This window comes from Lepus europaeus, chromosome 1 (genome assembly GCF_033115175.1).
Source record: "Lepus europaeus isolate LE1 chromosome 1, mLepTim1.pri, whole genome shotgun sequence".
NCBI classification, from domain to species: Eukaryota; Metazoa; Chordata; class Mammalia; order Lagomorpha; family Leporidae; genus Lepus; species Lepus europaeus.
The window spans coordinates 16,493,167-16,507,360 of NC_084827.1; the positions used below are offsets into that span (position 1 = coordinate 16,493,167).

General features: G+C 52.4%; 1 protein-coding gene across 1 annotated transcript in view; it reads left to right on the top strand.

Moving 5' to 3' along the window:
• The window catches only part of PLXNA4 (plexin A4), a 420,485-nt gene that overhangs the window by 82,901 nt on the left and 323,390 nt on the right, over window positions 1–14,194 (top strand). Inside the window, exon 3 of the mRNA XM_062198967.1 lies at window positions 171–353. Coding sequence (XP_062054951.1) covers window positions 171–353 — 183 coding nt within the window. The remainder of the gene's footprint in view (window positions 1–170; window positions 354–14,194) is intronic.

The window sequence follows — 14,194 nt, forward strand, 5'->3', positions numbered from 1 at the left end:
GGTGCTGCAGCTGCCTCCTTAGGTGGCAGGCCGCCTAGTTTCTCCAGAACTGAGGGATCTGTATCGCAGGATCCATCTCAGGATCTATTATCCCCAGTGCTCTCTAAATTGATTTCTTGGCCGGTTCTCCTTGTGTTCCCTTCTCACTTCTCCCGCTTGTGTCCTTCCAGCTCCTAACCATCGACGATAACTTCTGTGGCCTGGATATGAACGCACCCCTGGGAGTGTCGGAGATGGTGCGTGGCATCCCCGTCTTCACAGAGGACAGGGACCGCATGACTGCTGTCATCGCGTACGTCTACAAGAACCACTCTCTGGCCTTTGTGGGCACCAAGAGCGGCAAGCTGAAGAAGGTAGGACCGGGGTGCGCCGCTGGGTTATGGGGATAGGCATCGTCTCGCCGTGGGTTGCCCAGATGGCTTCAGGCTGAGGATGGCCGCTGTGGAGTTTCACGCCGATCACCCTGTCCTTCCTCTGGCCTTCATACCGTGGCTGTTGTGGGAGGAGGCTGCGTGCTCTTCCTCAGAGCTGCCATGCACGAGGGAGGTGTGGCTCAGGCTCGCCAGGTCACTCCAAATGCTGTGCTCGGTTGCGCTTGGCTGATGCTTGAAGGTGTGGGCTTTGTAGGGTCCAGCTTGGGGAAGGATGACGGGGGGGGGGGGGTGGGGAGTGGGGGTGGGGGGAAGAGTGTGCCTGTTCCTCTGGCCGCTGCATCTCTCTGGAGGCCACTTAGGGAACAGACGGGGGACTGAAAGCCGACTCGTGCAATAAGGAAGCCGTGGGTGCTGGAAGAGAGAGGGAATTGCTGAAGGTGGGCTAGAACGCCATGATCTGGGGGTCTGGCCCGGCTGCTTGGTTATGGAGCCGTCTCGGCTCCTCCGCAGTATTGGGAGCACTCGTCCGTTTAGGGGTGCCCTCTGCCTGGGTTTCTCATCTCTGTGAGTCAGGGCTGGCCCTCCTGACTAGGTAAAAGCCTTTCTGAGTCTTTAGGAAGGAGGTTCTGGTTCCTGTGGGATGCTAATTACACTAGAGTTCCTCCCCAGGAAACAGTGGTGCCTCAATGTGTATCTCCGGCTTGTCTTATATCGACTTTCCTTGGGATTCTCTGGATGTTGCGTGATTCAGACTGAGTAGAAAGGCACTACCTAGTGGAGACTGAGCCGGGATCCTTGCTTTTCTCTATGCTGTATTTCTGGACATGAGCAAGTGGAAACATCTGTGCACATCTGGAGGACTGTGCTCCTCCTGCCACCCTGCACCGTTGCTGTCTGTGGATCGGATCGTGGGTCTGGAAGCTGAGCATGTGCGGGGCGAGAGGTGGGGAGCAGGGTGTGTGGGGTGGGAGCTGTGCGTGAGGGGCAGTGTGCCGGCAGTGTCTGGGAAGGAAGGCAGCGTGTGCGGCTGGGGCGCCAGGGCCCTCTGCGTGAGGACGTGCGCCGTGCACTGCACACGGAGCGTGGCCCAGGAAGAGGCAGACACATAGCCGTGTGCTGCCGAGGGCAGCGCCGTGCACACAGCTCCCAGGCCCGTGGCTTCTTGCCCCCACCTTTCTGTGAAGACTCTCGGGTGCAGAGGGGGGTCCGTTGCTGCCTTGGCCTCCTTGCAATTTTTCACTCCCACGTTGAACTGAGTTTCCCAGAGAAAGTGCAGCGAGGCAGGGGCACTGTGGCTGATTGTCACAGCCTCCTGGCTCTTCCTCTCGTGCCTGTCGTCACTTGTCACTTCCACTTGCTGTCAGGACTGCTGCTGCGCTCTGACACCTTCCCCCTCCCGCAGTCTGTGGTTTCCAGCTTTTGGGGAGATCGGCTAGCCAAGCCTGCTGAAATCGTGCCTAGGAAGCCGGAGTGGTCCGCAGGTGCGGGCAGGCAAAGGCCTTGTGGGCCTTTCTGTTGGTCACTCAGATGGCTCAGTTCTTCCCTGGAATCCGATGAGTTCCTTTTGCTGGTGCAAGTGCAAGTCTGTTGATAGTTTTGGTTGTGGCTGTGAGCAAATAAGAACTATGGAGAATCAACAGGTAAACAAGGCAATATGGGTGTGCTTCAACTGCTCCGCGGAGCACAACCTCGGTACCACAGAGACATATCATGTGACACAACTCTAAGTGTACTGGGCATGGGGCACCTGCCCCAAAGGATCCCTAGCCCCTGTGTTTCCTACCACCTGCCAGAGGGTCATTTACTTGCTGGTAAGCCATAGTAGACCCTGCGGGAGGATTTATTTTTGTCCTTGTCTGAGCTGGTTGGAATATGGTGTCTGTGAAATGAACTTTACAAGTTCAGTGCGTGGAACAGAACCAGCAGTTGTTTCCTCTTGGGGGAGAAAGTCACTCCTGTTTCCTGTCCTGTAACCTTGAGGCAATCAAAGTTGCAGATGCACCGAGGTAGATGGTGGCCAGTGCTGCCTCACCTGTGCCAGCCTGGCTGGCGGGAAGGCCAAGTGTAGCCCGTCTTCATGAGTGTGAGCTGAGGATGCCCCCAGTAGCCTAGGGGAGCAAGCGCTCAGAAACAACACCCCGGCATGGGCAGGAGGCACAGCTCCACCTGTCCCAGCAGCAGCAGGGTTGATGCCTTTTCCACCCTGGCCAGGCGGCGTTTCCCACCTACACCCTTGGCAGGTGCATGGAAGAACAGCTCTGTCTCACCCGCCTGGGATGTTAAGTTTAACTGGAGCAGCAGGGCAGCTAGTGAGGCAGGAGCAGAAGGGTCACGTGAGACATGCCGCGGGGGCCCCTGGGCAGAGCCTGGCCATGCTGCGGGGCCACCAGACTTTGCACTGTATGGACTCCCAGTGGCAACATCAGGATGGTTTTGCTAGAGCCTGGGCTGCTTGCCTGGGATGGTTGGAGTTGGGAAAGGAAGACTGGGCTGCGGATCTGTTGTCTGAAATAATAAGAAGCAGGACTAGCCTGTTATTTATTTATTTTTTGAACAATAGGCTCCCCACCACCACCCCTCGCTGGCCAAGTGCCACTCCTGTTCTTTGTAATAACTGACTTGCTGTGCCCAGGGGTTATCAGACCCACAGTCAGCTTTTGGGCAGGCTCAGCCCTGACAAGCCTTGGGCTGGTGGGAGGATTTTTTTTTTTTTGCCAGAAGTTTTATGAGCAACTGAGACCCGGGTGCGAGAATAATAGAAATCATATGGTAGCCGTAATTACAACGTTGGCTTCTCTGAGCCCTGTAATAATCTCCTGTGTGTATCACGGGCTTTTCAGAGCCCCTTGCTGTATGACAGGAGACTTGACATGGGCAGGGTGGGCGGAAGGAGGCTTGGGGGGCTTGCTGAGGGTAAAGGAGTTGGCTGTGGACTCCAGGGGCCCAGGAGCTAGACTGCAGCTAGGCCCTCAACATGATTGACTTGTCACTTGGTTGGAAAGGTGTGGGTCCCAGTTATTTACTCCGGATGACAGTAATTTCATTCCTCTAGTGCACACATCACATGAGGCAGGGGGAAAGGAGGTGAGGAAAGAGCCAATCGGGAAGTCTTTTATGTTTTCTGGGGTGTGTGTGTGATGGGGTTGGCGTCCTTCTCCCATGGTGAGTGTTACAGTTGTGTGCTGTTAAAAAAAAATGTGGTGTATAAATGCTGCTGCTGCCGTCACCAGGAGGTGACTAGGAGCTTAACTCACAGACTGTTAACGTGTCAGTTTTTGCTACAGGTAAACATCTTAAGGCAGACCCCACCGTAACTGGCTACAGGGTGTCTGTGTGAAGTCGACCCAAGTTGGGGTGACCAGGTCAGTATTGTCCCAGGAAGACACGACTTCTTTGCTAAAATAGTTCTCTTTTCCCTGCCCGTGGCTTCCCTTTCATGAAAGGATCCTATTTTATGCTTGCTGTTCCGCAGCGAATTACTGCCCAACATCAGCCGTAGAGACCCGTGCTCATGGTGCACCAAAATATCACAAACTTCTAGTTGAGGTGTGGCTGCTCCTTGCGTTTGGCACTTGCGTCTTTCCTGGGTGTTGGTGCTGGGTTGTTCCTAGCTCTGGGGTGGTGCACCTTGTGGATGTTGGTGAAGCAGGACTCTGCTGGCCTAGCTTAGCCTGTAGGAGATGTGCAGCTGTGTGTATGTCACAGAACAGGCTGTAGCAGCCTCTCGAGATGCGTGTCAGTGTAACACAAAAGCCATTCTCGTTGGGAATTGCCATGCGGATGAACTGAATGTTCCTCTTTTTACTTTTCTTTCTTTTTTTTTTTTTTTTTTTTTGTGAATCTGATTTAAAGTGGATTTGCATGTGTTTCCTGGTCTCTAGGCATAGGTGCAGCCGGAGGTGGAGTGGGGTGAGGGAGAAGCACCTAAGGGTAAATGTCATTCTATAGGCTGAGTCTCAGGAATAGATGCTGTGTGTGTGTGCGCACGCGTGTGTGCACTAACGACACTTGAGTCACAAAGCAACATCAGATCAGAGATCCCAGTCCCTACTTTGCTACTTCCTAAGGGTATTTGGTGATTGATAAAGAAAATTCCTTTGGACATTTATATGCACTATAACCAGAAGTCAAGTCACAGCATGTAAAGCTCTCCAGGTGGCGAGATCTGGATGGGGATGGACGCATCAGGAGATCAGATAGGGGTATAGAGTAGGAGCTTCGCACTGCTTGGGAAATGGGATTAGAGCAGGGGGTGTGTGTCTCTGAGACAGGTTTGGTCACTGAGCGTGGCTGTGCTTTACACGTGTCAGACCCCGGGAGCATGGGCAGAGCAGCCAAGAAAAGTAGAAGAATCGGGGCTGGCCAATTTCCGTGATGGGAAAAGGCCATCAGGGCATTTTTGTTTGATTGCTTGAGCTGAAGCCCTGCTTTTTCAGGTAGGAAACCTGCACAGATCTTAAGCTGTTGGTCACAGGAGGAGAGGCAGAGGGTGCAGGTGCTCCAGGCAAGGGAGCCCACAGATGCATGCAGGGGCACTCTCCCTCCGCCAAGGTCCCCTCTAACCAGAGGCAGCAATGACTCCTCTATTGAAAGCCCCTGGCTGGCCCTTCTGACGCGTTCCTGCTCAGGCCAGCCTGTCTGCTTCTCATGGGCCTTCCAGTGTTGCGTCTTTGTCTATTCTGCTGTGTTTTCAGCTTTTCTTTTTTTCCTGTTATACTCAGGAGATAAGCAGAGCAACTGAGCTGGTCGTTGTCCTCCCAGACACATTTTGTATTCTTGAATGCTGTCAAGCGCTCAGCCATCCTTTCCCCATAAGTGTTCTCTGCTGGCTCTGTTCTCCTAACCTTTCTCCTGTCTCGCTGCTCTGCCTTTGGGCCCTCCCACCTTCCCTCGGAGCTGATCTGGACAGGTATGGGGAGGTGTCCCCATGTGACAGCGTGTCACATTGGTGTCCACTCCCCCTGGTTTCTTGTTGAGGCGCACATTGAGATCTCCCACAAAGAGCACCTGGGAACACTTGTCATTCTCCTTTCCAAATGGTCACTGCGAGTGCACATAATTTAAGGAGATCATTGTAACCGAGCTTTGCCAATTCGAGATTTATGGATACATGTGCCACTTTTTTTGAATCGTGTGTGTGTGTGTGTGTGTGTCTACATTTGGATAGAATGATCCTGATCATAAATCAAAATGCAAAGACATTAAAATTGAAGAAAGTGCAGCAGAAACACCCCAAATCATAGAGCGCATTCAGTCAGCTGATCCACAAATGTCAGACGTGCTGGAGGAATTTATCCACTGACACATGCAATAGAAGTAAAATATTGTGCTTTACAAGAACATATCATTAAAATGAAAACTAGCAGCGTATCCGGAGTCTGGCCATGTAACCAAGACAACAAAGATGGGGAAGGATAGGAGACACGGTGTGCACAGGAAGAGGGAGGAGGCAGAAGGCAGCAGGAGGAGGAGGTGGCCCCAGCTGTAAATGGGGCCCTCTGTGGCTGGGCTGGTGCCTGCTAGGCTCCGGAGGGAGAGCCGACCCTTGATGTCAGTCCCATTGGGAGAGCTCAGCAGGGACAGAACCAGGGCAGGTCTCCGTGGCCCTGTCCTGCTCTGCCGCTTTGATGGGGATGCTGTCTTCCGGGTCTGCTTGGAGTCCCCACTTGTTCTTAGGGACTTTAGGAATGTGGCTTCTTGGTGGTATCATGGTACCTTTCCCCACGGCTTTGGCTTCTCATAAAAGCATCCATGGTGACGTTCTGGAGAGCTCTCTCAGATCTGCCACATTCACTCTACGTTCCGTCCTGAAGACACAGGTGTGTTAGTTACACATTGCTGTGTAGCAAGCTGCCCCAAAGCGTGGAGGCTGGAAGCGACCTTGGTTATCATACAGTTTCCCTGGGGCAGGAATCTGAGCATGGCTCAGCTGGCTCCCCGGGCTTAGAGTCACTCACAGGCTGTGGTCAAGGTGTTGGGCAGGGCTGCAGGCACTTGAAGGGTCAAGGCCAGAATGGTGGAGGATCCACTTCCTGTGTCACTTGTGTGGCTATCTGCAGATCTCAGGCCCTCACTCCACCTCTCATTTCCTTGCCACGTGGGCTGAGAGAGAGAACTAGAGAGGCTGAGCAGGGCGAAAACCATTGTCTCTGAAGACCTTGCTCTAACTGTGGAATGACTTCCCACCACTTGTGCCGTCTTCTGGGTGTTGGGAGCCAGCCACGTGGTCCAGCTCACACTGCGGGATGAGAAAGTCTGCAGCGGGGTGAGGTGGGGATTGCTGAGGGCCGTTCTAGGGGCTGCCCACCACGCTAGGGCTTTCTACCTGGACCATTAATGGAACCTGGACCAATACTTTCAAGCTTCAAGTTAACTTTGAGTGGCGTAGAGAGCAGTAAAAAACAGTGGCCAACACTGGCCTGTCCCCTGGCTTGCTGAGGGTCACAGTCGAGAGAGAAGCCAAAGGTGAGCAGGAAGAAGAGAATCAGTGGGTGAGGCATCCCAGGACTTTAGGATGAAGGCGGTGCTTGAAGCCTGTGGGTGAGAGAGACTTAGAGCTCTGAGTGATAATTGGTGAGAGCCCTGTACCAGGGAGAATCAGAACCTCCTGCCTTGGGCCTTTTGGGGAGGCCCCTGGCTCCTTAGGAAGGGGTCCTTTTTCCAGAGACTGGAGCTAGCAGAAGAGAGGATGGGGAGGGAGCTGATGTGCATTGGGCACCTCGTGGGTGCCCACGGCTTTTCTAGGTGTTTCACACACATGTCCTGCATCGATGTCATACGTGGCCCCTGTCACATGCATCCTGGTGGGGTAGATTTTGCAGCCTCCATTCACCCATCAGGAAAGAGATTGAGTGACTCCCAAGGTCACAGGATTGAATCTAGGGTCTGCCCTTTGACCCAGACTGGAATGTCATAGGCTGTGTCTGAGGGTGGTCCCCTGGCCCTCCTGTATACCTGGCTGGCGCACCTGCTGGCCGGTACCTTCCTCTCATTCCCTTTGGCATCCCCCCACCCCCAGCTCAGAGCCCCGGTGTCAGTGCTCAGCCAATTGTAACTCATCTCGTCTCTAGAGCTGCCATCTTTAGACCCTTCTGGAAACTCTTCCAGAACCCTGTCCCTAGAGCAGCTCCAAGCCTCTTCGTTAAGAAAACTGGGACCGTGTGCCTTGTCTGAACTCCCACGCTCCACCCCGATGGGCTTTCCTCCTGCATGCGTCTGTCACATCACTGACGCTCTCCATGAGCAACCTGGGTCTCCAGGAGCAGCTATGCCAGAGCCTGGGTTTGCAGCAGAGTGGGAAGCTTCTAGAATAGGAGGAACTGCACTTCCCCCTCCCCTCAGCCCTGCCAGGAGAGATGTGAGGCCACTGATCTGTCCCTGCAGCCCTGGCACTGGGTTCCACAGTTCTGCTCTAATTTTCCATCACGGGGCTCTGTCCGTACACATAGGAGAACGTGGCTTCTGCTTTGTCTGTTCGTGGGGACCGCCGAGTCTCTGATCCTCTGGCCCTGCCAGCGCCTGCAGCTCACTCGTTCTATCCAAATCCCGGCCTCTCCGCCCTTTGCCTGCCTTCCTCATGTTCGCGCTCTCAGCTCTGGCCTCGTTCTCCCGGTCCCCCTGTGGCACTGGACTTTGCACTTGGTGAGGATGTACTATGACCCATCTGCCCAGGGAGACTGGCCCCACCCCTGACTTACAGACTCCGTGACTTGAGGGAACAGTGTGAGTGCAGGAGGCACCAGGAGACTGCACTTCAGAGCCGCCCTTGCATGGCTCTTATGAAGAGCGGCTTCCTTCGCCCCCGGCAGTGCCTCAATGCCATTGCCCGGGGCCACAACCTCCATCGCCCAGAGTGGAGTCTGAGGCTCGCCGAGGGCGATGGTGGAAGACCCCATTCCTCGCACCCACTGTTCCTGCTGTGGCTGGGAGGGCTCAGGTCTATATGGTGGCTGTGCCCTGCTGGTACCCCTGGGAGTCTCCTTAGGGAAAGCTCCCCAAGGGTGGGATTGTGAGAAGTGGCTGCTGGCTCAGGGCTTTCTCGCAGCTCCTTGGGGTTGATCTCTGGCCACTGCACCCTCGAGCATTCACGGTGCCTCCTCTGGTCCCAATTTTTCTGTTGGAACTTCCTTTGGGTCCCCTTCTAGAAGGTTCCTTGTCTCCTGGAGAAGGCTTCTGAGGCTTTGGAGACAAGGTGGTTAGAAGGAAAAGTGATGGATTTGTCCTCCTGTTAAACCTGTCAGACCTCGCCAACAAGATGTGCGTGGGCTGGGGGTCGCTGCATTTCAGCGTGCCCTGGGATAGTTGGACCTGAGAGGCCAGAATGGTGCTGAACTCACCTTACGCCTTGCCCTCATCACCACATCCCAAGCTCAGACCCAGCCGTATTGCTCTCCGGGTCGTTCCCATGGAAGTCTCAGATGCCAGCTGCTCCCTCAGTCTCTGGGCACACCTCAGATCATAGGGGCATCTTATCCACACCGTAGGTTTTTGATTGTGGGGAAGACGGTTACATAACTTCAGCCCATTCTCAAAGATCTGTAGATCTTCGAATTCCTCAATGTGGCTTTCTTGTTACCCAACATTTCCTCCAGTCGTAATTCAGCTCTGTCCCTTTTGCTGTGTTTTCCCCTACAGTACATGGAATTTATCTATGACTCTCTACCAGAAACCAGATTCTTCCATATAAGTGTTTATCATGAAGGGAACACAGATTTTTTGAAAAGTTGCTTGTAATAATAACTGTACTTTGGATGCACAACACTAACAGAACTGAATATCTAATTTAATCTTTATAGTCAAAGTTTTTCTTTTGTTTTGTTTTTCCCTGAGCCTTGCCCTAGACATACCAAATTTGGGAGAGGAAAATGCATTTTAAATTTCTCCTAGAGAGACCAGGAGGAAGCACCTGGCTCCTGGCTTCGGATCAGTGCAGCACGCTGGCCGCAGTGGCCATTGAGAGATGAACCAATGGAAAAGGAAGACCTTTCTCTCTGTCTCTCTCACTGTCCACTCTGCCTGTCAAAACAAAAGATTAAAAAAAAAAATTTCTCCTAGAGAGTGAGTTTTAGATTCAGTAAGGTTTAATCTGGCAGGATTGGCTTAGGCCCTCGGTGGACTTGATGTTGCACATGGTTGGTTTTAGGTGCCCTCAACTCAGTGCAGCCAGTGTGGCAGCTGGGGACACTCACGCTCTCCACGCCATGATTTGGACGGGGTTGTGGCTGATGGGACACTGGTACTCCTGACTGTGTTCTTGCCTCAAATAGACAGTGATGGGGTTTTGGGCGAGATGTAGATTCGTACAAGGAAGCCAATGAACTCTTTCTAAAATGAAGATTCCTTTCCTAAATGGAATCACCTCATAATATATCCATCTTATCAGATAGGGTCTTTATTTAGTTGCACTTTGATTACCCAGAAATCACAGGCAGTAGAAGCTTCCATCATTTGTAGCTGATATTCCTTTCTGAAAGACATGTTCATTTTCTTTTCTTTTTTTAAAAGATTTATTTATTTATTTGAAAGTCAGAGTTACACAGAGAGAGGAGAGGCAGAGAGAAAGAGAGAAAGTCTTCTATCTGCTAGTTTACTCCCCAATTGGCTGCAACGGCTGAAGCTGTGCCGATCCGAAGCCAGGAGCTTCTTCCAGGTCTCCCACATGGATGCAGGGGCCCAAGGACTTGGGCCATCTTCTACTGCTTTCCCATGCCACAGCAGAGAGTTCATTGGAAGTGGAGTAGCCGGGACTTGAACCAGCGCCCATATGGGATGCCAGCACTACAGGCGGTGGCTTTACCCGCTACTCCACAGCGCTGGCCCCATGTGTTCATTTTCTTCACACAGAAAATGCAGTTCATTTATACAGCCGGTCTTTCTTCCTTATTGTGAGTCTGAACCTTTTCTCCCTCAGTCTGCAGGTGCCTCCCAGGACTGAAAATGTATTTGAAGATTGGCCATTGAGATTCCAAGTCTTACAGTGTGTGTCTCTGTGTGTACACATGAGAGAGAGAGAGAGAGAGAGAGAGAGAGAGAGAGAGAGAGAGAGAGAGAGAGACTAGCAAGCCAGCTTAGGGGCAGTTATATTGTGGTAACAGGAGACGCCCAGGTTCAAGTGGCTTACAGCAGCAGGGTTACTTCCGCCTCATCCTCATGTATACCCTGGTTGGCAGCAGCTCTGCCTCGTGTCACTTACCTGGGACAGGAAGTGCAAGAGCAGCCCCTCTCTGCATCGTGTGGATCTCACGGCTGGGGGACAAGCTGGATGGCAGAGCCACACCATGGCTGTTAAAGCCACTGCTGGCAGCGGAACGTGTTACTGCCACTCGCATGTTAGTGGCCCACCCGAAGTGAACAGATCGGGAAGTGCAGCTGCACCCTGGAAAGAGTGAGCTGTGCACGTGAGGGCGAGCGGCAGGGAAGGGCAGCCTATTTCTCAGTGGTTTTGCTGCTTCAGTCTACCATCGGGATGTTATTGTGAACATCCACACTGTAGTTATTCAGCCAGAAATATCATCTTAGTCATTTATAATGTGCTGGATAGTTCCTCCCTTCTTGTTTGATATGAGTACAAACATGCCCGCATCGAGGCTATGGCTGACATCACTCCATCATCCCAACACGGTGTTGGGAATGTTCAAAAACAAAACCTTCTCTCCACTTGTTTTCCTAGGATTTACTTTCTTCCTCCTAAAAACAAGCCAGAATTGTTCCTTTCCTCCCATGAGTCAGGCTCCAAGTGTTTGTTATCTGCCTGAATTCAGTTTTCCTTGAGACTGAGGGCACTGTTCTCAATGCAATGATTAGATTGTACCCGGAGATGTCTCTTGGCTAATTAAATTATCCAAATGTATGGAGTCGTTTCTTTTTACCTGCAATTAAAGAGAGCCTTCAAATTAACTCTAAGTAATTTAACTTCCAAACACTCCCCCACTTTCTTCTGAACCTACTTTGCTGTGTATGAATTCCAAAAGCTCACTGTGGACAGAGGCAGGTGGTTACCCCTTGAGCACCATCCCAGCTCCCTGTGCTCCAACCCCAGCTTACTAACCTCCCTGGCAGGGTCCCGCACCAGCCCACTCCTTTCTGGAAGACAGGAGAGACATGCAAAGGTGGGATCCTGAATTGAGGCAGCCAGCCTGCTGATGGGTTTGCAAAACGTTGATTTGTAGTTCTGAGTTTCCTTTCGGGGACTGCCAAGTTTTGGGCCAACATGTCTGATGATACTTGCCTCGTTGTGATGGTGCGCATGGAAGCCTGGGTGTAGGAAGCAGCTGTACCTGGGCAACAGGACGAGGATTTCTGTGGCTCAGCCTGTGGCAACGATGAGGAGGGGCTTGGCAGGTTCGTGAAAGATCCCGAGGTGGGCTCAGGTGCAGTCGGGCTAAGAAGGGCCCTCTCTTTACAAACTTCACTTTCTATTTAAAGGGAGATAAGTGCGCGTGAGGCGTCTTCAAAGGTTTCATGGAAAATGCGTGCCATAGAAACATGCCTTTTAATTCCACATTTCCACAAACTTTTTGGATCCCCTCCCATGCCCGCACATGCGTGACTACGTACTCCCTCCCCCACTCACAGTGTGAACATGCACTTGCCCCTGACTCGCCCACATGCCCGTGTTCACCCAGTGCAACCCAGTGCACCCACGCATGCTTGCTCAGGGGCCAGTGGACCTTTCCTTTGTTCTTGAGCCTGGAGCTGGGCTCCCTGTACCCTCTGGGCTGGAGCCTCTGCCTCCCTCCTATTCTCTCTGGGAAATTAGCAGCAAGCCATCTAATCGGTTTATCTCTGACTCGCCCGCTTCGGCTTGGAGATGATGACAGAGTGGAGCTATTTAGCTGTCAAATGCTTTGCCTGTTGTCTCAGATGGACGGCACCTCGGACAGCAGAGTGGCTTCTTTCTTCTTCCATGTGGGGGTAATGGGTCTCCCAGTTGCTTTTCAGAGTGCTCCTTGCATCTGCCTTTAATTTTCCTGCCTCTTGCTTCTGACCTCACTTCCCAGCAGCTAGCCTAAGTGTGAGTCCCATAATTAGCTTAGTGATAATTTAATCTCTGCTTGAAACTTGATTGCTGGTGGGGGCCAGGGGTCTGGGGACAGGGTAAAGGGGACCTTTGCCCCTTTCCTTGACCTTTGCTTTTGTCTGGATTTGGTCTCTGTCCAGGATCAGGGACAGAAGGAAGTAGCAGGGCTGGAGCAGGGTACGGTGAGAGAGAGGCCTGCGGCATCATGGGTAGGTTCTGGGCAGGAAGCAGAAAGGAAGTTGGTTCCTGTGTCTGTCGGTGCCTCTTTTTAGGGGTTCCCTTTCTCTTTCCTTACCTCCACCCTAAGGGATGAGAGCACATGCCTGTGGCCAAACAATGAGTTTGAGGTGCTCAGGGGAGGAAGAGTTGCAAAACAGGAGAACAAAACTCTTGCTGCAGAGGTCGGCAACCATTCTCAGGTCCCAGGAAAGCAGGAAGCAGCCAGGAAGTCCTCTCAAGTCAGCCTATAGGCATCCTAGCATCTTCATGCAAGTGTCTGGGTCTGAAGCCGGGGGCTGTCCATGCCTCTGTACTGTTGAGGTGAAGACCTGGGTATAGGGTTAAGCATTGCAAGTTACACTGAGAAATCTCAGTGTTGATTCTGATTTGGGGCCAGCAGAGCAGACGAAAGCGTGTGCCCTCTGTCTCTCTTACGAACAAGCAGCAACTCCTGGGATTTCGCATCTAGGGGGTGGCCTCTGGGACACCAGGAGGAACAATCTAATGAAAACTGGAGGGGCCAGCACTGTGGCTTAGTGGGTAAAGCCACCGCCTGCAGTGCCAGCATCCCATATGGGCACCAGTTCTAGTCCCAGCTGTTCCTCTTCCAGTCCAGCTCTCTGCTATGGCCTCAGAAAACAGAAGATGACCCAAGTCTTTGGGCCCCTGCACCTGCACAGGAGACCTGGAAGAAGCTCCTGACTCTTAGCTCCTGGCTTCAGATTGGCTCAGTTCCGGCCATTGTAGCCATTTGGGGAGTGAACTAGCAGATGGGAGATCTCTCTCTGTCTCTCTCTCTCTGTTTCTCTCTCTCTCTCTCTCTCTCTCTCTCTCTCTCTGCCTCTGCCTCTTGTAACTCTGCCTTTCAAATAAATAAATAAATCTAAGAAAAAGAAAAGAAAAAAAAACTGGAACGTAGTGAGGGGCTACATGACTTGTGTGCTTGGCAAACTTCTGGGAAGAGTCTTCACACTCCTGGGATGCACACAGCCACGTGAACCAGGGAAGTATAGAAAAGCTGGGGGTGGAAGGCCTCCAGAGACTGGGGTTCCCCAAGGGAACCTCTGAATAGATGCACTAACCAGTCCTGGTGGGATTTAAGAGCATGTGTGTGTGTACCTGCCTTCCCAAGGCCTCCTGGAAAGAACTTGTGGGAGTCCAATGAAGATGAGGAGGTAGAATTCAGCTGGGCTCAGGGGCCGGCACTGTAGTGTAGCGGGGTAGAACTGTTGCCTGTGATGCCAGCATTCCATATGATGCTAGTTTGAGTTCTGGCTGCTCCACTTTCAATCCAGCTCCCTGCTAATGTACCTGGGAAAGCAGCGGAGGATGGCCCAAGTGCTTGGGCCCCTGCACCCACATGGGAGACCTGGATGAAGCTCCTGGCTCCTGGCTTCAGAATGGCATAGCTCTGGGCCATTTGTGGCATGAACCAGCAGATGGAAGATCTCTCTGTGTTTCTTCCTCTCTTTGTCACTCAACCTTTCAGATAAATAAATAAATCTTAAAAGAATTCAGCTGGGCTTGGCTGCTCGCTGAGCTCCCTGTTGCCTGGGCGGCACTGTCACTGGAGTGAGTACCT